This window comes from Sycon ciliatum, chromosome 10 (assembly GCF_964019385.1).
Source record: "Sycon ciliatum chromosome 10, ocSycCili1.1, whole genome shotgun sequence".
Classification (NCBI taxonomy): domain Eukaryota; kingdom Metazoa; phylum Porifera; class Calcarea; order Leucosolenida; family Sycettidae; genus Sycon; species Sycon ciliatum.
The window spans coordinates 9551719-9578491 of NC_088652.1; the positions used below are offsets into that span (position 1 = coordinate 9551719).

The 26773-nt window shown below is 46.3% G+C and overlaps 1 protein-coding gene across 1 annotated transcript in view; it reads right to left on the minus strand.

Annotated features, from left to right (window-relative positions):
* The window catches only part of LOC135825753 (fibroleukin-like), a 53342-nt gene extending 27062 nt beyond the window's left edge, over nt 1-26280 (minus strand). The window contains exon 1 of the mRNA XM_065338377.1: nt 25957-26280. Within this exon, the coding sequence (XP_065194449.1) occupies nt 25957-26086 (130 nt within the window). The 5' untranslated portion in view covers nt 26087-26280. The remainder of the gene's footprint in view (nt 1-25956) is intronic.
* Between the last annotated feature and the right edge of the window lie 493 nt (nt 26281-26773).

The window sequence follows — 26773 nt, forward strand, 5'->3', positions numbered from 1 at the left end:
GGCTGTGAATCTACCTGGGTGGAAGTTAAGTCTCAATGCACCCCTAACCCTATTCTTGTATGTTGCATGTATCGACCCCCTTCCCAAACGGCGGAACAATTGTCCTTCTTCTCGGATATGCTGGTCGATGCTATACAGTCCTCTTGCTATGACGAGTGTGACTTCTTCCTGATGGGGGATTTTAATGCCAAACATAATGATTGGTGCTCTTCTGACTCCACCTCTACAGCCAGTACCAACCTACAGACAGTTTTTTCAATGCTTGGGCTCCAACAACTAGTGAGTTTCCCAACATACACTTCATCAGCGGGTGGCAACTCATGTCTTGACTTGTTGGTAACCAACAAACCCCAACATGTCCTCTCAGTCGACCACGCAGCTCCTCTTGGCACATCTGATCATCTGCAGGTTGTTTGTACGCTCAACTATGCATCGTGCTCGACACCACAAGCGACTGCTAAATCGTCCCTCCATCCCCAGGCTCAGTACAGGTATAAACAAGTGCCTACCCGTGTCTGGCAGGTTGTGAATGAAGACTTGTCTAGGTTGGACTGGTCATTACTTCATCGGCATTCTGATGTTGATGATGCCATTGTCCTGTTTGATGCTTTACTACAGTCAGCATTCCATCGTCATCTGTTGCCTTACAAAGTTATTCCGCGGACAGGAGACTACATTAGGCCTCGTCCTACTATGCGGGATGCATCCCGACCCTGGATCACTCCGGACCTCAAGTGTGCTGTGAAACTGAAGCGAGATTTGTATAGCATTTATAGGAAGTATCCAACCAGTGAAAACTTCATTGCCTTTAAGCGCAAGCGTAACGAAGTGAAATGTTTGTCACGTACCCTCCATCGTCAGTATGTACAGTCGGTTCATGCCACCCTGTCTTCCCATGATCGCCCTAGTCTCCATCAATTTCTCCACCATCTCCGTAAGAACTGTAGTCGGGAGCCGATCCGATCAATGACAGCTTCAGACGGCACGGTAGCAACAGATCCCGCAGACATAGCAGACATATTGAACACGCAGTTTACGTCGTTTGGACTTCCTGACGACCCTACGTGGCCTATACCACCACTCACCCCTTCACCCTCAATACCTGCGTCCCTCCTATCATTGTCGACTGGTACAGCCCAAGTGAGGAAATATCTCCGTAATCTGAAAACTGGCAAGTCCCCTGGTCAAGACGGAATTACCAACGAAGTTTGGAGAGCTCTTGCTCCGTCTGTTGCCTATCCTGTGTCAATTATCTTGAATATGTCATTTCGTGAAGGGAAATTCCCAGCCATGTGGAAATCTGCGGTAGTCGTGGCCACCTACAAAAATAGAGGACCACGCACCACCCCCAGCAACTATCGCCCTATCTCATTGCTCTCTACTTTATCAAAAGTGTGCGAACGTGTTGTATATGACATCATTTATGATCATGTTCGCATTTCACTTTCGCCAGCACAGTCGGGCTTTTGTCGGGGTGACTCCACCAGGTACCAGGTTACCCGCCTCGTGCAAGACATCCACACCGCCCGGAACGCCCATAACCATGTTGGTTTAGTTTTCTTCGATCTCGCAAAGGCCTTCGACACTGTTTGGCACAGGGGTCTCTTAGCTAAGCTGCGAACAGTATATCGCATTGATGGCAAGGCTATCGGCTGGCTCTCATCGTATCTCTCTAACCGACATCAGCTTGTACGCCTCTCAACTGTGTTATCGGAGCCTTTACCCGTTACTTCTGGAGTCCCCCAGGGTTCAATCCTTGGGCCACTGCTATTTCTCCTGTATATTAATGACCTCCCCGATACTGCCCCTGGTGTCAGCCTTTTCGCTGACGACACAGCTCTGCTTTGCTCCAATGCTTGCCCTATACGCCTGCACGAAGCCATGCAAGATAGCATTGGGAAAGTTATAACCTGGATGCATGATTGGAAGTTGCAGCCAAACGTTGATAAAACGGCAGCTATGTACATTTCCCCTTCTCCCCCTTCCCTGCCACTTTGTTTTCCTTCTTCAAGTGTTGCTATTCGCATTGTTGAAGAGCATAAGCATCTTGGCGTTATTATTGACTCTAAATTGTCGTGGTCACCCCATGTGCAGTATGTCTGCAAGCGCACAAGCTCCATCCTTGGGGCTCTTCAAGCCCACTGTAGACATCTTCCTCTTTCTTGCAAACGCTTGTTATATCGTTGCTATATATTGCCCTTACTTGACTACTGTGATACTGCTTGGTGTGGTATAACTTCTACTGTATTGAACAAGCTAGAAACCCATAACCGCATGCTCCTTAAAATCTTATTTAGCAAAGATCGTCGCTTTCCCTCCGCTAGTCTTTACGAAATTGCCAAGATCAGTCCCCTTTCCACTCGACATAAGTATCACCTCTGTGTTCTCATACATAAAATATTACTAAATAAAATACCCTTGCATATGCAGGCTTATAATTGGTTCTCCGAAACACGGAACACCCGGAACTCACTCAGTCTCCCACGCGCTGCCTCCACCCTATTCACTAGATCCCCGATCTTTGCTGGCTATGTGTTTTGGGCAACATTACCAACGCAGGCCAAGACCAGCACGTCGATGGCTAATTTTGTTGCTAAAATCTCTGCTCAATTATAGGTTTCATGTATATCCTGCTGGTTTGTCTCCTCCTTTGCCTTCTTTGCCTCTTATTTGTATTCTTTTATCTGTTTTACTGCTGTGGTTGGCTTTCACCCTTGTCTCAGTTTTATTGGCCGTCATCATGATGTGCCATGAGATAATGATATAAATACAAATACAAATACAAAGTTCTTGTGACTTCACCAACGTTTGCAAGCATAATTTCGACACAATCGCTTACTAGACTGCAATAAAATGTGTAGAAGTATTTTCATGATCTCCAGTAAAAGTAGCACCGAGTGGCCATCACCGAAAGACCTTGAACTACTGAAGAAACAAAGAATTCAAGCTTCAATTGGCAAACCTGTCGTAGCATTTGGGCACATTCTGTACTACTTTGTAGTAGATTTGGTACTCGAACCGTATGCGCAACGGATCGGGAGCTGGCTCACCGCCGATGTCTTGCGGCGCCGATTTTGCTTATGTGAACCAACCCTAACTAAAATGATGCACACACTTATCACGATCAGCAGCAGCAGCAGCAGCGAGAGAGAGCACATGGATTGTTTGATTTATGAGTGATATACCATAAATCGGGGCGAAAAGAGATAGAGGCTCAGATGATACGAGAGTGGGCGAGGGGAAAGGGAGATGAAATACTAATTATCACAATATGAGAAAGACTCAAATCAATCTGGGCCTCACTTTCATCTCGAAGAATGTCAGCCCCCGCAAGGCTGGGGAGAATTGTCTGTCATGCAAAACAAGGTAACACATTCCATACCACCATCCAATTTTTTGTCGAGTGGCGCAGTTTCCATGACTTCTATCATTGTCCCGATCATGAGTGGTGAACGGCAGTTCGTGATACTCCAGACCATGTCCCGCTCGAATAGTGAAGGACGACTCTACCGTACGACTGACTGTTAGACGATATAGTTCGTCTTCGCTTCCAACTCTCATCCAATTGTACTTGACGAAATGAGTAGCAGTTGGTGTTGCGAGATCAATGCGAACTTCGTACTTCTGGCTTTGCGTCAGTTTATGTATCCGGTCGTTTCCCAGCCAGAATTTCCCGTTCAGGTCTCCAAACCCGTTTTTATAGGCTGCCCAATCACGGTTCCAGAAGTTAGAGTCAGTTCCGAGCGACCTCAAAACAACTAGCCATCCGCCACCGTCCACGGACATATTGCAAACAGTTCGGAATGAAGTATTGTCAACGTTGGCAGTCACTACCCGGGTTCTGCTTGTGTCAGCTGAAACCCCGCTCTGCCGTTTGCATCCGCCCAGACCTGTGATGGGAAAAACACACAAAGATATCAAAAAATCATAAATACACACTCGCGTGTGGCCAAGTAGTTTGATGCGATACTTCTCTACAATTTGAGCTTTGACCGAACTTCCCTCATTCCCAGCATGCAATTTACTTCAATGGGTGGAAACGCGGTCGAAACGCTTTGAAATTGCGTTCGTTCGGCCATGCAACCAGTTTACATAAAGGTGCTTGCCCAATCTTTAGCTACGTAGTCGTCATGAAACTGCAATGTCCTCGTAATGTTTGGGTGACTTGAAACCGACCATGTCTACTGCTGACCTCTGTTTTCCAATTCCATGTTCATGTAACACTGTATATGATAATCTCCAGTTCCCATATTTTCTTTTCATCTGTGTCCCCATTCCTGGGTTATTTGGACTTCATTCGCTTCCTTGTCATTGGACATGTTCAGTCCGTTCGGTTTGCGAATTCAAATAAACACAACCAACCAGTTCATTCTGACCTACACAGGAATGAGACCTTTGGTCGGTGGAGCCCCTGGCACCTCACCATCACTGCTGCCAAGTGAAGCCCCTACTCCGTAGCTGTTTGTTTTTGTCCACATAATTATTTATTTTACGAGTTGGGTTTGCGAATGATAGTATAAAAATATAAAAATATATAAAATCTATACCGTGCTGTAACTCAATCACTGTACATCTGGCTGGTTTGACCTTGGTATGTCTCATCAGCGGAGGTCGGAGCAACTAACTGAACTAGAGTTATGTCATCAAAGGTTTGGAACAATTACAGGACGCATCTGGAGGTTGCAGAACCGAAAACAACATGGCCAACTGTGACAAGGGAGATTGAAAAAGTGCGTTATTTCTACAAACAAACCGTGTTACCTGAGTAGTAAGTGCGGGGCAGGTTCTGGGCCACTTTTTGACCTTTGACCTTTGGGCCAAATAAGGCACACTGTGTTGGTCGTGCTGGGTCTGGCCCCGGGACCCCCCAGAGTTTGACCTTTGACCCCTGGCATGCCATAAATGTCATCCTTAAGGTTCTTTTCGCCAAAGGTGGCGAACGTGCACTTGTGCACGTTCGGTGCATTCGCACCGTGGAGTAGTAAAATACGTACTATTCCCTGATTTGCACATCGTAGATGTGCATTGCATGCAGTGAATGACATATTGCGCATGCGTGCATACGAACGCGGAGCGTGTGACCTTCAGTGGTCCTATGCGTGTGGAAAAGACGCAGTGCAACACAAGGTGTACTAGTACACGTGTCATTATACTACTCCCTGATTCGCACTTCGTAGATGTGCAGCAAACAAGTTCACGTTCCTTGCATTCGTTTTATTCACACATCGTAGAGGTGCACTGATTGACAAGTTGCCCCGCAGAGCATTGTAATCGGCTTTTCGATCGGTTAAGAGAATGGTCAAATTCGGCCATATTATGAGCCCCAAGATCAGAATACGGCTCAACGTAGTACTTGAAGTCACCGTTCCCATTACGTCATGTACATTTACACACACTCTGTTGAAGCACTGAAACATCGATTTTCGGCGAATTCAACATGCGAAATTTGAAAATTCGGCGAAAAGATGGGTGATTTCTTCAAAACCACTTTTTTCGGCGAATTTTTCGGCCGGCCGATTTGGGAAATGCCTACTATCCATGCAGGTGCATTAGATGCATACTTCTATTTTGATCGGGATACAGTAAGAATCAACCGGCTACGCCCGGAGTATCATGCATCAAAACAATTATTGAAGGGGTGTCACAGTGAAGCAGTGTTGCTACGCACCGCAAATCCCCTCTGCACTGCACCGAATCCATACTGGAGAATCCAGAGTGACCAGCAAAGAGTCACAACCCGCGGGTATCCAGTCACACTAAGGCATATCCACCATCCCCCACATATTCACTGTAACAAAACACAATACTGTTTACTATAATACACTTTTATTTAAATGGACTTGGATGAGTCTGTAGAAGAGAACACAATGCACGCACACGCATGCATGCGCGGACACACACACACACACACACACATCTAGGTTATAGTGCTATACACGTATCTAGGGTTTAGGAAGCACGAGATTGTGTCGAAGCACCCACACATACCCCTTCATGCAGTGTACTTCAGTAGCCCAACACATTACGACTGCACAGGACCATCACAAAACACATTACGACTGTACTGTTACTACACTACACACACAGTTACTACACTACGCCTGTTACAAGTACTTACAAATAATTTTGAAACAAATGGCACATCCCGAAGACGGCAGCTCCAGACCTTCATGTCATCATCATCATCTGTAAAACCAAGCATGAGCGCACACAAACACTATTAGTGTCACGAATACGGAAGCAGGGTAAGACAAGAGGATACGAAACAAGTAAGTATCGCTATAACGAGGGGGATAAGTATACATGTAGACAGAGCAGTGCTTACTTACAGGGTCCTAATACGCTCCACGGCGTCCCGGTACGCGGTAGTCGGACTGCAACAGCAGCCCGACCTGCCGGCCCTCCCAGTAACGGGTTAGATGGGCCGCACCCGCCAGGTGTGCGGCCACGGCTGGGCCTCCCACCAGCCTTTCTCCACTGTAAAAACGAAAGAAACCGCAGAAAGCACAGTGTCATAGAGCTCTTTTGTTGGGGGAGAGAGCTAGGAGCACTGCACACTTACCATTTGTCACAATATATTATGAGAAAGAGGCGGCGCTTGACACACCGCCTCAGGTGCTGGAATAGGGGTATTACCCCTGACATTCGAACGCTACAGTGACAAGTGAAAGCCATTTGGACTGTAATGATACTGAAGTGAAGGTGTGAACCGCAAAGCAAGACCTTTACCTTCTTCCTGTCGAATTCGCTCCCCAGCTGCATACCGACATCATCCGCTAAAACCCAATCATACCAAGTAACGCAAAGGTCATCAGTTGACCTTTTGGACTTTTCAACTCTTATCCAAAACCACCAAGAGGAAAAAACCAGGATGAAGAAGACGTCAGTTGTAGAAGCGTTTGTGGAGGAGTTGTTACATTATTCTCAGTAAATAGATATGGCTGATACATTCGCGTAGACTTGGACGACCGGTCGTGGTCTCTCACCACGGGTCCTTTACTAATAGAAAGACGGACGCCAATAAGAACTGTTGTGGAGTTGGCAGATCAAAACGCGCAGCAAGAAATTTGGCACGTCGATGGTAGACTCCATCGGGAGGACGGACCAGCTCTTGTTGATAGTAGGGGAGTGTCCGCCTGGTGCTATGGAGGTCGCCTTCATCGCGTTAATGAACCTGCTTGGATAGGACGGGGTAGCATCGAGTACTACCTCAACGGTGTCCGTCATAGAGCCGGCGGTCCTGCAGTCAGTTATTGTGACGCCACATGCTGTATTCTACGGTGGTATCACCACGGAAGGCTCCACAGGGAGAATGCGCCAGCGGTGATACGCAGGGAAGGTAACAATCGTGTACGGGAGTGGTACCGATACAACCTTCGGCATAGGGAAGATGGACCTGCTTTCATCTCTCAGGAGGAGGAGGGTATCTATCAGTGGTACCTCAACGGGGTGTGTTACGGTAGCCACCATCAAGACCAGGCAATACACCTCATGGAGCTGCAGTACATCAATGTAGTGCCTACTAAGGTAGACTCGTCAGCAATAAGTCATGAGCCCATTTGTGTGATTTGTCAGGATACCCTGGACCGTCCTCTATCCAAGTTGGAGTGCGGTCATGAATTTCACTTCCACTGTATGAAGGAGTGGATCAGTTCTGCCCCCAGCCCAACTTGCCCAATCTGCCGCTACTCCATGACTGCTGAGGACTTGGTTGAGTTCTTGTAGTAATACATGACACAGTTGCATGTAGGCGACTACGAATGACCAGTCATGTGTTACAGATGGACACGGACACGCCACCCTAAGTAGCCATGAGCGGCTATTTGGACAAGGACAACAAAGCACCTGGTGAGCGGCCAAGGCTGACACTAGCCACAAGTCTGGTCGCTCAGTTGAATAAGCTGGGTGTGCCCATGAAGACCATGGAAGACCTTTCCAGGTGCGGGCAACATGCAGAGGACAAGACAGACTGGAAGAAACTGTGCAGCTCGACACTCGAGGACAAATCAGTATCAGCAGCTACTACACCTTGCTGATGATGCTCACAAGACAGAAGTGGGAAAAAACACTGAATTTCTTTATTTAGTGCTCGACTATGCGAAATGTGTTTTATTATTATTATACATGTTCAACTGTACACAGACTGGCTTACTGCAATTCTCTACCACACATTACCGGACACTGTTGTGGTTGTCGTCGTTATCGTCGTCGTCATTGTTGATGTTGTTGTCGGTTAATGTCGTCGTTATCGTCGTGGTTGTTGATGTTGTTATTGGTTGTTGCTGTCGGTTGTTGCCGGTTGTTGTTGGTTGTTGTTGGTTGTTGTTGATGTTGTTGTCGGTTGTTGTCGTCGTTATCGTTGTCGTTGTTGATGTTGTTATTGGTTGTTGCTGTCAGTTGTTGGTTGTTATTGTTGATTGTTGTCGGTTTTTGTTGGCTGTTGGATGTTGTTGTCGGTTGTTGTCGGTTGTTGTTGGTTATTGTTGGTTGTTGTTGGTTGTTGTTGGGCGTTGTTGGTTGTTGTCGGTTGTTGTCAGGTGTTGTTGGTTGTTGTTGTCGGTTGTTGTCGGTTGTTGGGTGTTGTTGTCGGTTGTTGGGTGTTGTTGTTGGTTGGTGTTGGTTGTTGTTAGGTGTTGTTGGGTGTTGTTGTCGGTTGTTGTCCGTTGTTGTTGGTTGTTGTTGGCTGTTGTTGGTTGTTGTTGTTTGTTGTTGTCGGTTGTTGGTTGTTGTTGTGTGTTGTTGTTGGTTGTAGTTGGTTGTTGTCAGTTGTTGTTGGTTGTTGGATGTTGTTGTCGGTTGTTGTCGGTTGTTGTCGGTTGTTGTTGGTTGTTGTTGGTTGTTGTTGGTTGTTTTTGGCTGTTGTTGGTTGTTGTTGGTTGTTGTTGTTTGTTGTTGTCGGTTGTTGGTTGTTGTTGTTTGTTGTTGTTGGTTGTAGTTGGTTGTTGTCAGTTGTTGTTGGTTGTTGGATGTTGTTGTCGGTTGTTGTCGGTTGTTGTCGGTTGTTGTTGGTTGTTGTTGGCTGTTGTTGGTTGTTTTTGGTTGTTGTCGGTTGTTGTGTTCTAATCGTTATTTTGTTCATTATCCAGGAGGATGTTGCTATGATCCAGTACCATTTTTTCGCATATATGAGACAAGTTTGTGTAACGTTAGTGTGACGTGGGGTATGCTGATTGGATGTGAGGTGGTGAGAGTATGCTGATTGGCCGATAACAATTAGTGGAAGGGATAAAGTAATGCGCTGCTTGTGCAGCGTAACCAAACACATGGTCTGTGGGAAACACCCTAGTAAAATAAATAAAATAATAATAACATGAATTGCCACCGGCACTTGAGAGACTCGAGCCCCGCCACCTTGTTCAAATCGGACTTGGTAGCTTCATACTGGAACTTAATCTTCTTCTTTTTGAGGTATGACCGTACAAAACGCGCTTGGATTTTTAATTTTTTTTTAATTTTTTAATTTTTTTTTTCATTGCAACTTTTTTAGCAGATAGCAACTTTTTTAGCAGACTCGTGAAACAACGGTGAATCTGGAACGAATAAATGGTCCATGTCAAAGGCATGACGAGTCTCGAAGTCTTCACATTCATGATGGAACCTTGTCATGATTGACGCATTCCTTGATGGTGCGCACATGAAATCACCCTGGCTCATCTTTTCCAATTCCATTCTTTTCACATCCTGCAACCCATACCCTACAAGTATCAGTGGGGATGCTAGAATCAGAAGAGGCAAGGCAGCACTCTTCCGTGGATGTATTACTCGACACAACACCACCCATACTTGTTTTCTAGAAGTTTTGACTATAATGATTATTGCAGCAGGAAGTAGTATACAGTCAAATAGGATAGGATAAGAATGAATGATCAACTGTCTGATAAAGAATGCAGTTCATTAAAGACTTATTGGAAGGTCTCTACCAGCTGATCGTCATGTTGGACGGCGACACTGCATAATGATATGAAGCTCTCAGTTAGCTGTTTCAGTTCCGTGGTAGAAAGTGTCATGTGTGCGTCCAGAGAACGATGAAAACATCTGGGGTTCACGTTGATGCAGACGATTGGAGCAACAGCAAGACGTACCTTCAACGCTTGCTCGTCAATGTCGAGGGAGACTGCCCCGGGGTAGATGAAAACATCTTGTTCCAAATCCAGTTCGAACCAGCTGGTCGGGACTAGCTTGCTTTCACCGTTGATGTACACCCGACATTGACCGTAGGACGAACGTGATGGGTAGAAGTTGGTCTTGATCTTCTCCACACGTCCTCTTCGGAGAGTGTCACGGAGCGATGGACAAGTCTTGATCAAGTTCGTAATGATGAACTCAGTGGACTCATTCAGTTCGATGTAAACCTGTCCTTGAGCATCTTTGCGAGCTGTTGCCGTACTACCACAGGCTGGTAGAGCTCCTGAAGGGAAGTACATCTTATAACCAGGCTTGTAGAAGGATCTACCTGATGACTTGTAGGACAGTTGCATGTCCTCCTGAAACCCATCTACCACAATCTCTTTGTGGAGCTTGGTAGGAGCAGGTGACACATAGCGACGCTTAGCCGGTACTGCCTTCGAAGAGAGCACAACTTGAGGAGGGTCAGCAGGAAGAGCGGAATTCTTCCTCACCCGCCGCTCGTATAGGTTATCCATCTTCCAGGAAGCGAAGGGAGAACAACTCATCAGCACTGTATTCGATGAACGAATGACTCGACTACAGGACAACCACCCGTATTTATACAAGGCAGAGACGGAGGCGGGTTGAAGTGATAAAATATGTGTCAGCTAGGTCAACCAATCACCATCAAGCCCGCCAAAAACATTTGACCACTCAGCATTGAGCCCACCAAAAACATTTGACCAACCAGCATCAAACCCGCCAAAAGCATTTTGTCCAATCAGGGGCATGCCCACCAAAATCATATCTCATCTTAAAGATTCCTTACATGATACCGCCACTTTAGTGAACTGATACAGTATGGAAATAAGATCAGAGTCAAACGTGTGCAAGTTCTGAATCACGTGATCAAGTGAATAGGTTTCCCAACAATAGGCATCAATCAATGATGCCATAAGAGATGTATCAGATGGAGATAAAATCAGCAAATTCGTACGCAACGTGGACAGTTGAGCCGAAGACACCATCCTGGTCGACTCCATGAGATGCAGTACATATAGAAGTGGAAAATGCTGAGGAAGAGTTTTCATGATTCGACTGAACCTCAACCATGATACATTGCTACGAGGTAAGTAGGAACGCAGTTTACGTAGCACATCCACATTCGTATCGTATACTATGCAGGATAATGCTATAGCATAGTTTATACTCTTGTACAAACAGGATTTTTTCATCACAAGTATCTGCTCCCGAAGAGGGTGTACGCAAAGCTGATCGGATAAGAGTTCAGTTTTCGAAAGAAAATGCAAAAGATGACGATCCACACCGCTTAACCGCTCATGTACCGCGTAAGGCTTCTTCATCAAACTACATCTCCTATTCACATCATCTTCAGGGAAGTAAATCACCGCCATGACAAGTCCACACGACGAACACACGTATCTTCCTTCATGTAAAACATGATCAAGATGTTGACACTGTTTTTCCTCCCCGTATTGCTCTTTTTCTTCTTCTTCTTCATCCTTCTCATGAAGTCTCCTTTCACGTACATAAGCAGGTAAGATCTTAAATTCAGAATCCATCTTCACTCCTCACCAACATCCTCATTATGACACTATATCCAGCATGATATCTACTTTATATAGCCAATCCTATCCAGGGCAATTATCAGATACAACCATTGGGGTAGATGACCTCATACCCTCTCCGACGTGTTGGAGAGGGTATGAGGTCCTCTACCCCATTGGTTGTACCTGATAATTGCCCTGGATAGGATTGGTTATATAAAGTAGATATCATGCTGGATATAGTGTCATAATGAGGATGTTGGTGAGGAGTGAAGATGGATTCTGAATTTAAGATCTTACCTGCTTATGTACGTGAAAGGAGACTTCATGAGAAGGATGAAGAAGAAGAAGAAAAAGAGCAATACGGGGAGGAAAAACAGTGTCAACATCTTGATCATGTTTTACATGAAGGAAGATACGTGTGTTCGTCGTGTGGACTTGTCATGGCGGTGATTTACTTCCCTGATGATGATGTGCATAGGAGATGTAGTTTGATGAAGAATCCTTACGCGGTACATGAGCGGTTAAGCGGTGTGGATCGTCATCTTTTGCATTTTCTTTCGAAAACTGAACTCTTATCCGATCAGCTTTGCGTACACCCTCTTCGGGAGCAGATACTTGTGATGAAAAAATCCTGTTTGTACAAGAGTATAAACTATGCTATAGCATTATCCTGCATAGTATACGATACGAATGTGGATGTGCTACGTAAACTGCGTTCCTACTTACCCCGTAGCAATGTATCATGGTTGAGGTTCAGTCGAATCATGAAAACTCTTCCTCAGCATTTTCCACTCCTATATGTACTGCATCTCATGGAGTCGACCAGGATGGTGTCTTCTTCTCAACTGTCCACGTTGCGTACGAATTTGCTGATTTTATCTCCATCTGATACATCTCTTATGGCATCATTGATTGATGCCTATTGTTGGGAAACCTATTCACTTGATCACGTGATTCAGAACTTGCACACGTTTGACTCTGATCTTATTTCCATACTGTATCAGTTCACTAAAGTGGCGGTATCATGTAAGGAATCTTTAAGATGAGATATGATTTTGGTGGGCATGCCCCTGATTGGACAAAATGCTTTTGGCGGGTTTGATGCTGGTTGGTCAAATGTTTTTGGTGGGCTCAATGCTGAGTGGTCAAATGTTTTTGGCGGGCTTGATGGTGATTGGTTGACCTAGCTGACACATATTTTATCACTTCAACCCGCCTCCGTCTCTGCCTTGTATAAATACGGGTGGTTGTCCTGTAGTCGAGTCATTCGTTCATCGAATACAGTGCTGATGAGTTGTTCTCCCTTCGCTTCCTGGAAGATGGATAACCTATACGAGCGGCGGGTGAGGAAGAATTCCGCTCTTCCTGCTGACCCTCCTCAAGTTGTGCTCTCTTCGAAGGCAGTACCGGCTAAGCGTCGCTATGTGTCACCTGCTCCTACCAAGCTCCACAAAGAGATTGTGGTAGATGGGTTTCAGGAGGACATGCAACTGTCCTACAAGTCATCAGGTAGATCCTTCTACAAGCCTGGTTATAAGATGTACTTCCCTTCAGGAGCTCTACCAGCCTGTGGTAGTACGGCAACAGCTCGCAAAGATGCTCAAGGACAGGTTTACATCGAACTGAATGAGTCCACTGAGTTCATCATTACGAACTTGATCAAGACTTGTCCATCGCTCCGTGACACTCTCCGAAGAGGACGTGTGGAGAAGATCAAGACCAACTTCTACCCATCACGTTCGTCCTACGGTCAATGTCGGGTGTACATCAACGGTGAAAGCAAGCTAGTCCCGACCAGCTGGTTCGAACTGGATTTGGAACAAGATGTTTTCATCTACCCCGGGGCAGTCTCCCTCGACATTGACGAGCAAGCGTTGAAGGTACGTCTTGCTGTTGCTCCAATCGTCTGCATCAACGTGAACCCCAGATGTTTTCATCGTTCTCTGGACGCACACATGACACTTTCTACCACGGAACTGAAACAGCTAACTGAGAGCTTCATATCATTATGCAGTGTCGCCGTCCAACATGACGATCAGCTGGTAGAGACCTTCCAATAAGTCTTTAATGAACTGCATTCTTTATCAGACAGTTGATCATTCATTCTTATCCTATCCTTTTTGACTGTATACTACTTCCTGCTGCAATAATCATTATAGTCAAAACATCTAGAAAACAAGTATGGGTGGTGTTGTGTCGAGTAATACATCCACGGAAGAGTGCTGCCTTGCCTCTTCTGATTCTAGCATCCCCACTGATACTTGTAGGGTATGGGTTGCAGGATGTGAAAAGAATGGAATTGGAAAAGATGAGCCAGGGTGATTTCATGTGCGCACCATCAAGGAATGCGTCAATCATGACAAGGTTCCATCATGAATGTGAAGACTTCGAGACTCGTCATGCCTTTGACATGGACCATTTATTCGTTCCAGATTCACCGTTGTTTCACGAGTCTGCTAAAAAAGTTGCTATCTGCTAAAAAAGTTGCAATGAAAAAAAAATTAAAAAATTAAAAAAAAATTAAAAATCCAAGCGCGTTTTGTACGGTCATACCTCAAAAAGAAGAAGATTAAGTTCCAGTATGAAGCTACCAAGTCCGATTTGAACAAGGTGGCGGGGCTCGAGTCTCTCAAGTGCCGGTGGCAATTCATGTTATTATTATTTTATTTATTTTACTAGGGTGTTTCCCACAGACCATGTGTTTGGTTACGCTGCACAAGCAGCGCATTACTTTATCCCTTCCACTAATTGTTATCGGCCAATCAGCATACTCTCACCACCTCACATCCAATCAGCATACCCCACGTCACACTAACGTTACACAAACTTGTCTCATATATGCGAAAAAATGGTACTGGATCATAGCAACATCCTCCTGGATAATGAACAAAATAACGATTAGAACACAACAACCGACAACAACCAAAAACAACCAACAACAGCCAACAACAACCAACAACAACCGACAACAACCGACAACAACCGACAACAACATCCAACAACCAACAACAACTGACAACAACCAACTACAACCAACAACAACAAACAACAACAACCAACAACCGACAACAACAAACAACAACAACCAACAACAACCAACAACAGCCAAAAACAACCAACAACAACCAACAACAACCAACAACAACCGACAACAACCGACAACAACCGACAACAACATCCAACAACCAACAACAACTGACAACAACCAACTACAACCAACAACAACACACAACAACAACCAACAACCGACAACAACAAACAACAACAACCAACAACAGCCAACAACAACCAACAACAACGGACAACAACCGACAACAACACCCAACAACACCTAACAACAACCAACACCAACCAACAACAACACCCAACAACCGACAACAACACCCAACAACCGACAACAACCGACAACAACAACCAACAACACCTGACAACAACCGACAACAACCAACAACGCCCAACAACAACCAACAACAACCAACAATAACCAACAACAACCGACAACAACCGACAACAACATCCAACAGCCAACAAAAACCGACAACAATCAACAATAACAACCAACAACTGACAGCAACAACCAATAACAACATCAACAACGACAACGATAACGACGACAACAACCGACAACAACATCAACAACAACCAACAACAACCAACAACAACCGGCAACAACCGACAGCAACAACCAATAACAACATCAACAACCACGACGATAACGACGACATTAACCGACAACAACATCAACAATGACGACGACGATAACGACGACAACCACAACAGTGTCCGGTAATGTGTGGTAGAGAATTGCAGTAAGCCAGTCTGTGTACAGTTGAACATGTATAATAATAATAAAACACATTTCGCATAGTCGAGCACTAAATAAAGAAATTCAGTGTTTTTTCCCACTTCTGTCTTGTGAGCATCATCAGCAAGGTGTAGTAGCTGCTGATACTGATTTGTCCTCGAGTGTCGAGCTGCACAGTTTCCTCCAGTCTGTCTTGTCCTCTGCATGTTGCCCGCACCTGGAAAGGTCTTCCATGGTCTTCATGGGCACACCCAGCTTATTCAACTGAGCGACCAGACTTGTGGCTAGTGTCAGCCTTGGCCGCTCACCAGGTGCTTTGTTGTCCTTGTCCAAATAGCCGCTCATGGCTACTTAGGGTGGCGTGTCCGTGTCCATCTGTAACACATGACTGGTCATTCGTAGTCGCCTACATGCAACTGTGTCATGTATTACTACAAGAACTCAACCAAGTCCTCAGCAGTCATGGAGTAGCGGCAGATTGGGCAAGTTGGGCTGGGGGCAGAACTGATCCACTCCTTCATACAGTGGAAGTGAAATTCATGACCGCACTCCAACTTGGATAGAGGACGGTCCAGGGTATCCTGACAAATCACACAAATGGGCTCATGACTTATTGCTGACGAGTCTACCTTAGTAGGCACTACATTGATGTACTGCAGCTCCATGAGGTGTATTGCCTGGTCTTGATGGTGGCTACCGTAACACACCCCGTTGAGGTACCACTGATAGATACCCTCCTCCTCCTGAGAGATGAAAGCAGGTCCATCTTCCCTATGCCGAAGGTTGTATCGGTACCACTCCCGTACACGATTGTTACCTTCCCTGCGTATCACCGCTGGCGCATTCTCCCTGTGGAGCCTTCCGTGGTGATACCACCGTAGAATACAGCATGTGGCGTCACAATAACTGACTGCAGGACCGCCGGCTCTATGACGGACACCGTTGAGGTAGTACTCGATGCTACCCCGTCCTATCCAAGCAGGTTCATTAACGCGATGAAGGCGACCTCCATAGCACCAGGCGGACACTCCCCTACTATCAACAAGAGCTGGTCCGTCCTCCCGATGGAGTCTACCATCGACGTGCCAAATTTCTTGCTGCGCGTTTTGATCTGCCAACTCCACAACAGTTCTTATTGGCGTCCGTCTTTCTATTAGTAAAGGACCCGTGGTGAGAGACCACGACCGGTCGTCCAAGTCTACGCGAATGTATCAGCCATATCTATTTACTGAGAATAATGTAACAACTCCTCCACAAACGCTTCTACAACTGACGTCTTCTTCATCCTGGTTTTTTCCTCTTGGTGGTTTTGGATAAGAGTTGAAAAGTCCAAAAGGTCAACTGATGACCTTTGCGTTACTTGGTATGATTGGGTTTTAGCGGATGATGTCGGTATGCAGCTGGGGAGCGAATTCGACAGGAAGAAGGTAAAGGTCTTGCTTTGCGGTTCACACCTTCACTTCAGTATCATTACAGTCCAAATGGCTTTCACTTGTCACTGTAGCGTTCGAATGTCAGGGGTAATACCCCTATTCCAGCACCTGAGGCGGTGTGTCAAGCGCCGCCTCTTTCTCATAATATATTGTGACAAATGGTAAGTGTGCAGTGCTCCTAGCTCTCTCCCCCAACAAAAGAGCTCTATGACACTGTGCTTTCTGCGGTTTCTTTCGTTTTTACAGTGGAGAAAGGCTGGTGGGAGGCCCAGCCGTGGCCGCACACCTGGCGGGTGCGGCCCATCTAACCCGTTACTGGGAGGGCCGGCAGGTCGGGCTGCTGTTGCAGTCCGACTACCGCGTACCGGGACGCCGTGGAGCGTATTAGGACCCTGTAAGTAAGCACTGCTCTGTCTACATGTATACTTATCCCCCTCGTTATAGCGATACTTACTTGTTTCGTATCCTCTTGTCTTACCCTGCTTCCGTATTCGTGACACTAATAGTGTTTGTGTGCGCTCATGCTTGGTTTTACAGATGATGATGATGACATGAAGGTCTGGAGCTGCCGTCTTCGGGATGTGCCATTTGTTTCAAAATTATTTGTAAGTACTTGTAACAGGCGTAGTGTAGTAACTGTGTGTGTAGTGTAGTAACAGTACAGTCGTAATGTGTTTTGTGATGGTCCTGTGCAGTCGTAATGTGTTGGGCTACTGAAGTACACTGCATGAAGGGGTATGTGTGGGTGCTTCGACACAATCTCGTGCTTCCTAAACCCTAGATACGTGTATAGCACTATAACCTAGATGTGTGTGTGTGTGTGTGTGTGTGTGTCCGCGCATGCATGCGTGTGCGTGCATTGTGTTCTCTTCTACAGACTCATCCAAGTCCATTTAAATAAAAGTGTATTATAGTAAACAGTATTGTGTTTTGTTACAGTGAATATGTGGGGGATGGTGGATATGCCTTAGTGTGACTGGATACCCGCGGGTTGTGACTCTTTGCTGGTCACTCTGGATTCTCCAGTATGGATTCGGTGCAGTGCAGAGGGGATTTGCGGTGCGTAGCAACACTGCTTCACTGTGACACCCCTTCAATAATTGTTTTGATGCATGATACTCCGGGCGTAGCCGGTTGATTCTTACTGTATCCCGATCAAAATAGAAATATGCATCTAATGCACCTGCATGGATAGTAGGCATTTCCCAAATCGGCCGGCCGAAAAATTCGCCGAAAAAAGTGGTTTTGAAGAAATCACCCATCTTTTCGCCGAATTTTCAAATTTCGCATGTTGAATTCGCCGAAAATCGATGTTTCAGTGCTTCAACAGAGTGTGTGTAAATGTACATGACGTAATGGGAACGGTGACTTCAAGTACTACGTTGAGCCGTATTCTGATCTTGGGGCTCATAATATGGCCGAATTTGACCATTCTCTTAACCGATCGAAAAGCCGATTACAATGCTCTGCGGGGCAACTTGTCAATCAGTGCACCTCTACGATGTGTGAATAAAACGAATGCAAGGAACGTGAACTTGTTTGCTGCACATCTACGAAGTGCGAATCAGGGAGTAGTATAATGACACGTGTACTAGTACACCTTGTGTTGCACTGCGTCTTTTCCACACGCATAGGACCACTGAAGGTCACACGCTCCGCGTTCGTATGCACGCATGCGCAATATGTCATTCACTGCATGCAATGCACATCTACGATGTGCAAATCAGGGAATAGTACGTATTTTACTACTCCACGGTGCGAATGCACCGAACGTGCACAAGTGCACGTTCGCCACCTTTGGCGAAAAGAACCTTAAGGATGACATTTATGGCATGCCAGGGGTCAAAGGTCAAACTCTGGGGGGTCCCGGGGCCAGACCCAGCACGACCAACACAGTGTGCCTTATTTGGCCCAAAGGTCAAAGGTCAAACCCTGGGGGAGTTCCGGGGCCAGACCAAGCACGACCGACACAGTGTGCCTTATTTGGCCCAAAGGTCAAAGGTCAAAAAGTGAGCCAGAACCCGCCCCGCACTTACTACTTACCTGGCTGTGTCAGCCTGCTTGCCTCTTTTGTGCGCAGCAGAGCTTGAATGGACAAAGTCTGTATGCAACAAAGTGAAAACCATAGACAACTTTCATTTTAAAACAAGAACGGGTGCAAGTAGATGAACTTGCCAGGGGTGATTCGCATTTGCAAAGTCATCTTCCATTGCCAGAGTGGTGAACTCCACACTGCGCTTGGTTCAACGAAGTTTCATTTATGTTTAAGGGCTTCCTGCGTGCTAGCTTTTATATCAAGTGTGTGGGTTACAGTGGGGGCTGCGTCCCACCAGCCTGTGTGGATTCACAGGAAATGTGAGTTACGAAGTCTGAAGAAAATGTTGAAGGATCGCTGCTTGGATGATGATTACATCAAAAAGCTTAGTGATAGAACATCGCTGTCCATAAGCGAGAGACCCTGGCTTACGTCCTTGTGAAGACAGTCAATTATTTCTTCAGACTTTTCCCGTTTACATCTTTCCTTCAAAGCTATAAATATTATACAAACCTTGGCGCTCAAGATTCACTGTGGCGGGCTGAAGTAATAAGAAAATGTGTGAAAGCTAGATGGGGATTTGGACGAAAAGATTTTATTCAAATTGCAACACTCTAAAACTGACTTGGGCTTGTGAGGTGACACTATCCTCTGGAGATGGGACACAAAGACCCGTCTGCGTGTCTTCCAACATTTGGTGGATTTGGATTTTGAAGGTTCCGTTGTTCCTATAACTTAGTGGTCGAGCTATCGACCGGTAACATAGAAACCTTACGTTCGATCCCCAGAAGGTGTCACCAGACGTTTGGTCTCCTCAAGTCAATCAAGTGTTTCAAATTCAATAAAAAATTACATGTATGTGAGATTAATTTTGTTGGTTTAGATGTACACACACACACATACACACACACCTCAGACCTCAGACCTGCCCATCGCGGAAGCGATCACAGCCAACAGCTATGTTAGACATAGCAACTTGTGCTGGGATTACACAATTCCACAGTTTGCAAGGCTGATGAATTGACTGCCACTATTTTTATCCTGGTATCCACCACACAGCTGATCACACACACACACACACACACACACACACACACACACACACACACACACGCACACGCACACACAACTAACATGGCCCAGCTGGATAAGGTTCAGCAACGTGCCATGCATTTCTTGGGACCTGCAACCATCCTCCAAAGTCTTCAGCACCGCCGGATGGTGGCAGCTCTGGCATATTTGTACAAGCTGCACTACATTCCAGGGTCTCCCTAGGTAAAGGCCATGCTGCCACCAGCCAACCCCCCCCCCCCTCTGCCGTAGCTAGCATCTGCACACGGCCAAAACGTCAGATGCACCATGGCTTCCAGCACCCCCTCGCGCAGCCCCTGGCTACCTCCTGCGATCCTTTCCTTTTTTCGCCATCCCCCCATGGAACAACCTGCCTGCGGACCTCCTGCTTCACGAACCTCATTCAAGTCGCCTCCAAACCTTCAAGGTCAACGTATGTAAGGATCTAATCCGAAAGAGATGGCTGTGGTCCACACAGTACCCGTGACGATGATATTGAGACCCATTTACCTTTCTACTTGTACTTTGCTTCTTAAGATTCTTGTTTTCTTTCTTCTTTTCCCTTCCGGTTTAGTTATTACATGTATTTATATCATGTGGTGCAATATTAGCCCCTTTTTCTCGCACCAAATTATTATTTTTGGTATTTGACAGGTTGACCCCGATGCTCCTATTCCCACTATTTCCTCCCTACCTCCACCAGCAACTACATTGCACTCCCTGATCATCACCTCATCGACTGTTCACAAGTATATTTCAAGACTGCCTCTGAACAAATCCCCCGGAGCTGATAGGATCACCAATGAGATCCTCAGGAAACTGAGCTACTCAATTGCCCGCCCACTCTCCATTCGTTTTAACCTTTCCCTCTCCTCCGGCACATTCCCATCACGATGGAAGTCAGCCACTGTCATTCCAGTGTACAAAAATGAAGGCGACAAGAACAGCCCGTCTGATTACCGACCAATCTCCCTCCTGTCCTGCGTCTCCAAACTGCTAGAAAGAATAGTGTGCGACCGCTTGTACGACCATATCTCCCCTCTTCTTCACCCCGCACAATCTGGCTTCCGTCGTAAGGACAACACATCCCTGCAATTGTCCCGCATAATCCAAGACCTCTGCTCCCTAAAAGACCAGCGGCAGGTCTCCTGCATCTGTTTCTTCGACCTCTCCAAGGCCTTCGACACCGTGTGGCACAAGGGCCTGATCGCCAAACTTCGTGCCCATGGTGTCTCCGGCTCCCTACTCGCCTGGATAACTAGCTACCTCTTGGACCGAAATCAGTGCGTCACAGTAAATGGAACCTTATCTGACCCCGAGTCTGTGACATCCGGAGTGCCCCAGGGCTCCATTTTAGGTCCCCTGCTCTTCCTCACATACGTTAATGACCTCCCCTATTCAATTCCCAATATTTCTTTGTTTGCAGATGATACCACTGTCCTTGCGTCCTCCCCATCTCACGCCACCCTGTACCCCAAAGTTCAGACCTGTATCAACGACATTGTTCACTGGATGAGCACTTGGTACCTTAAGCCAAATGTGACCAAAACCGAGCTCCTCCTTTTTCCCCCTCCCACAGATCCAGTGCCCATCTTCCACTTTCCCGATGATCCCGGTCACCCTATCTCTATAGCGCCCCACCATAAACACCTTGGCATTGTCATAGATTCCGCCCTCTCCTGGTCTCACCATGCTGATCATGTGTCGTCCAAAGTATGCCGATCTGTCGGCATAATGTCAAGTCACTTGTCCCATTTGCCCCAAAATTGCCGGATTAATTTTTATAAATCATACATTCTTCCCCTCTTCACGTACGGCTTCCCTGCCTGGTCCACCATTAACAAAACCCACATAGGTAAATTAGAAGTTCTCCATCGCCGTATACTGCGCATCATATTTCGTACAGATCGTTATATCTCAAATCTAGACTTGTATGCTGCTGCATCCACTACCACTCTGCAACATTACCTTGATGCTTCCAAGTGCACCCTGGCACATTTAATTTTTCTTGACCAGCACCCTGCTCATTTACAGTCCCTTAATTGGTTCAATTCAGGTGGCACCACCCGAAGCTGCGTTCGTCTCCCCCTAGCTAGGTCTACCCTATTCGTAAATTCCCCTTTCTTTTCCTCCTACTCCACGTGGCTCCAACTGCCTCCCAGTGTTAGACAAGCTCCAGATATGCCCAAATTCCGTACCCTCGTCAGACAGCACTTCAGTATCTCCCTGTAAACAAAGTCACAGTCCCCACTTCCGCTGCATAGCTCGCTGAGCATCCCATTGCTTTGTAAGTTGCTAATCCCTTCCCACTTTGTGTACGTGCGATTCATTTTCTTTTTTTCTCTTCTTCCGTGGTTGGTCTCACCCTTTCCTCAATTCAATTGGCTGTCTTGACTTGCCACGAGGTGCAGAAATAAATAAATAAATAAATAAAATAAAATAACCCCCCCCCCCGCCTTTTTTTCGATGCCAGGTTGCAACGTTAACGGCAAGTTGCTACCTGTACATCAGCACGTCGTCCCTATATCCCCTGTGTCTTGTTTCGTGTTTGTCTTCATATGTCCTTTGTAGGGCTGACACGCAAACACAACTCCAGAACTGAAACATGCTCACATTGTTTGAAACGTTAGCTGCAATAGCGTCGAGACGGTCGTCGAGTCTGTTCATCAGCCTTTTCTCCATGCCCTGTAGAAACGTTTCAGTCGATTTCCAGTTGTCAGAGAGCTGCACTGTCATCCTCGACACGTCACCAACAATACCTCTGACTGCGTTGGACAGGGGAGATAGTTCCTTCTGTGTAGCCCAGCGAGCTGTGAAAACAGAAAAAGATTTGAACATAATCACATAACTACATGCAAGTTCCTGTACATGTAATTATTACTATAATTCTAATAAGAAATGACGTGTGGGGAAGAAACTCCGACAAGCTCGTCACAAACGAGAGAACCGATCTACTGTAATCAGAGTGATGAGTTTTCAGTTAATGGCGGGCTACACTAGTTACCCACAATTTCTGTAAAGATGTTACGTGGTGCCTTTTTTGCGGACCTTTCTCTTCCACCTGACGGGCAGACGTGAACGATAACTTGAGCAGGACTATTTCCCTAACAAATTTCCGGCGATCGTCTAAACACCATTCCTCGGTGTTGCCTTGGCATTACGTGGCACCAAATGCATTTGAGGTCCAATATTCATGTTCTCCGCGGACGTGTATTCTCCTGGCCCGCCGTTGTGCAAAGGTGTTTGCGCAGCTTCTGTATGTGCATTCACTTAATGGTGATGTAGCAGAGGAGGGACCTATACAATGCCATTTACAGGAAAACCTGTCACTGACGACCATCCGTTAGGCCAGAAAAAGCGGTCTTTAGTAGCAGATGGTCTTTAGTTAGAGACTTGCATCGCACAACCAGAATATGAATGTGAGACCGTCCCAGCCTGGCGTAGTGGTCTGTAGTACCAGGCTGGTCGCTCGTCACGGTGGTCTTTAGTTACAGGTTTTACTGAAGTAGCATAGCATCTCGCTTCACATGCAGTAGCAGAGCTAGGAGCTATACATATATTAGCATAACATCTAGCAATAACAATGATCTCTAGACGTGTGTGTACTCGCAGAGCAGTACCTTGAGAGCAGTGGCGGCCAGTCCAGAATTTCGAGCATGAGCAGCGGTAAGCTCCAGCTGGAAGAGGTACGCATCTCCCAGCATTGCCACAGGGTGCTCTGGAGCATGGCGAGAGCTCTGGACACGTCACACCAATACACACAACACACCAAAAGAGAGAGTTGTATGCTTTCAGAGTTTTCTGTGTGTGCCCTGAGTCGGAGAATAATCCTGAAAGCAGCAATGTAACTCTGGAACGACCAAATAGGCAAATGTGCAGGAGATGAATATGGTCCAATGAAACCTTTAAAAGGCATACCATGGGCTGATAAGCCTAGGGCACCAGAACGTCGTCATGCAGAATGACACCAAACACATGTACAGTATACTACACACCTCTCTCACAGTTGGTGCCAGTGAAGCCTGATGCGCACTTGCAGTGATAAACCCTGTGACCTGCGCTCGCAACTGCTCCATAAACACACTGCCCATGGTCCCCACAGGGTGCTTGACGGCCACATGTCTCATCCTCTCGACCTGCAGAAAATAATTGAAATACTAGTAAGCATGATAATGGCCAGCAGGGTCCTCCGTTCCTAGAGGACTTTTTTATGCTCTGACACGACGTTAGTCACATAGCAAGGCGATACACAATCAATTAGTGCACCAGGCAGGCACAGTGGGTTGGTCAAAGACCATGATTGAGATACGAGAGGTACCTGGTTCAAGTCCTGCCTGGGAGCGGTTTTTCCAGCCGTGCTGCTACCCACAGTCAACTGGAAACTTGTGGCCAGGCACAAGGGGTACATGGATGCAGCTAATGGGGTCGTTTTCGGCACTTGTGCCAGTGGTTGTGAGACTTCCCCACTCACCCCCACCATTAGGCGCTGCATCTGCCGCTAGGGTTTATCGGGTGTTAGCGGCCGGTGTGAGTTCCCACCGGGAACGGATACGGTAATTTACTTTTTTTTTATAATAATCTTTATTTCAGGATTACCCAAAGGCTTTAGTGCACGTTTCACGTTTTGAGTGTAACTGACCGTATTCCTAAACTATCATGGACATTTCGTTGGCACGTACCGTTCGACAAACATCGAAGCCATTAATTTCTCGCCCTTCGAGTTTGGAAAAAGGTGCTAAGTTATGGTCGAAAATGGGATATGAGTTGCTATGCGGATATTAAAATGTTAATTCAAAATCACAAACACCTGCCAGCTGGAGCTGGTGTGATATTGTATGCACTTCAGAATACATGGATCAATTGTGTCACGTTCTTAGTACAAGTGGCACGCTCAGTTAGCTAGCGCTAGTATATAGTCTGTAGCGCTAATATGTAGTCTGTACATAAGGCACTTCCTTTTGTGCGTTGGGTCATTCTATCCAAGTGTGTGGAAATCTAACAGGCGCTATTCTCAGTCCGACTGGATATTCCCTATGCACGGGAACAAATCAAATCCCAATCTGAAGATGATCACTGGACATCAGAATATTTGGGTTACAACTCACTCTACAGCTTTCAATGAGCACTCTCTTTGTTCTAGTCACTGCTATCTTAGAGCATTGCCCTCGAGTGGAAATGTTTCTGTGTCGAGTCACTATGACGACCACAGAGATAGAAAGAACATACCAGCACAGCGATTATTTCAGTACAGTTCCATGGTATAAGTTAAATTATTAGAATGTTTGCTTGAAGACCCCCATATGTAGATCTCTATTTGGATTTGTAATTGGTGACGAGCACACGCCGAATAACTTACTCAGACATTGAATAAACCTCCTTGCTTTGGAAACACCGCCGAATAGAAACGAGAACAGAACAACCCGCTGGCTGGCGGTGTTTGTTTCGTCCATTGGCGCTGCGTTGCTTTCCAGTACGTCTTGTTTCACTTGGGCCTCGGCATCAGACAGTGTCGGATCATGTAGTTTGATCCACGCGACCATACAGGTTCCTGTGTTGCACAAGGGTTCAACAACAGTCCTAGCGATGAATGCGTATAACACAAGGCAACATCTAATCGCTTACATATTTACAATGGAACATCTTGTACCCTCCCCTCCCCGCCATTTTAGAGTGTAAATGCAACGCTTGTAAGCTATACAGAGAGAGCGAGACTCATCAGTCATCATACAGGTGCCCTCGAAAAGAAACACCACGGTAATTATTTCTTGTCCTTAAAATGCACTTTCCAGAGGAGCTACAGTACAACGTTCATGCGATTCAACGGAGTAACAGCAGCAATCTGGATCTCTCTTTGTGTAGAACAAGATACACGACAAGTTTACCTTCAAGACTTGCACAGTGAGGTGCGATTTGGGCATAGTTTCATGTACTCACCGCTCCTCGACTGTACGGAATTGCTGGTAATGTTAGCAGCGCTTCGTTCCCCACGCAGTTCCGCATACGCCCCAGTTCCAGTCATCGCCAGTAGCAATAGTGACATGAAGCAGTGCGGAAGTATCGCCATTGCTGCAATGATATACTCCTGGCGCTAAAAGTATTGATCTAAACTTCCCCTCGCCCTAGAGAAGGTGTATATAATACCGAACTACGACAATCTAATCAGCGGAGAACACACTTCGATTACACCTCACTAATCTCGCAGACGACAGCTGTAAGTGCGTTCAAAGTTTTCTTCCATCGCAATAAGAAGTGGCTCAAGGCTGAGCTGGATTGCGTTTTGGATCCCTTCATGTGTCCGGCGCGGGTGGTGTTGCGAGCATCACCTGCGGCCTGCATGGCGTTGGCATGGTCCTAACTGCCTAAAAGCCTACCACACATGAGGCCTAAAGTTCGGAGTGATCTCCTGTACTTGTAATTGCTACGTATTATAGATGTACATGTACTCAATCTGCGGACAGAACTGTTTCGTCCTTTGTGGACTCGTCAGCGCAGCACAGAGAAAATGAGGCCGAACCTGATAGCAATGGAAATAAAAATTTCCAATCAGGCCCGAACGTACCTTGCCAGAGTGCTCAAACTGACAAGTCAGTGAGCTCTGCATAAAGCAAACAGCAAAGGCACTACCCCATGCAAGAGTGCTCAACTGCTACAAGAGCAGGAGCGAAATACTCAATCTGCGGACAGTACATGTATGTATGCCGGTCACGCCACGACGCATGCTTGCACTGGATGTAATAGTCATGTGACACAC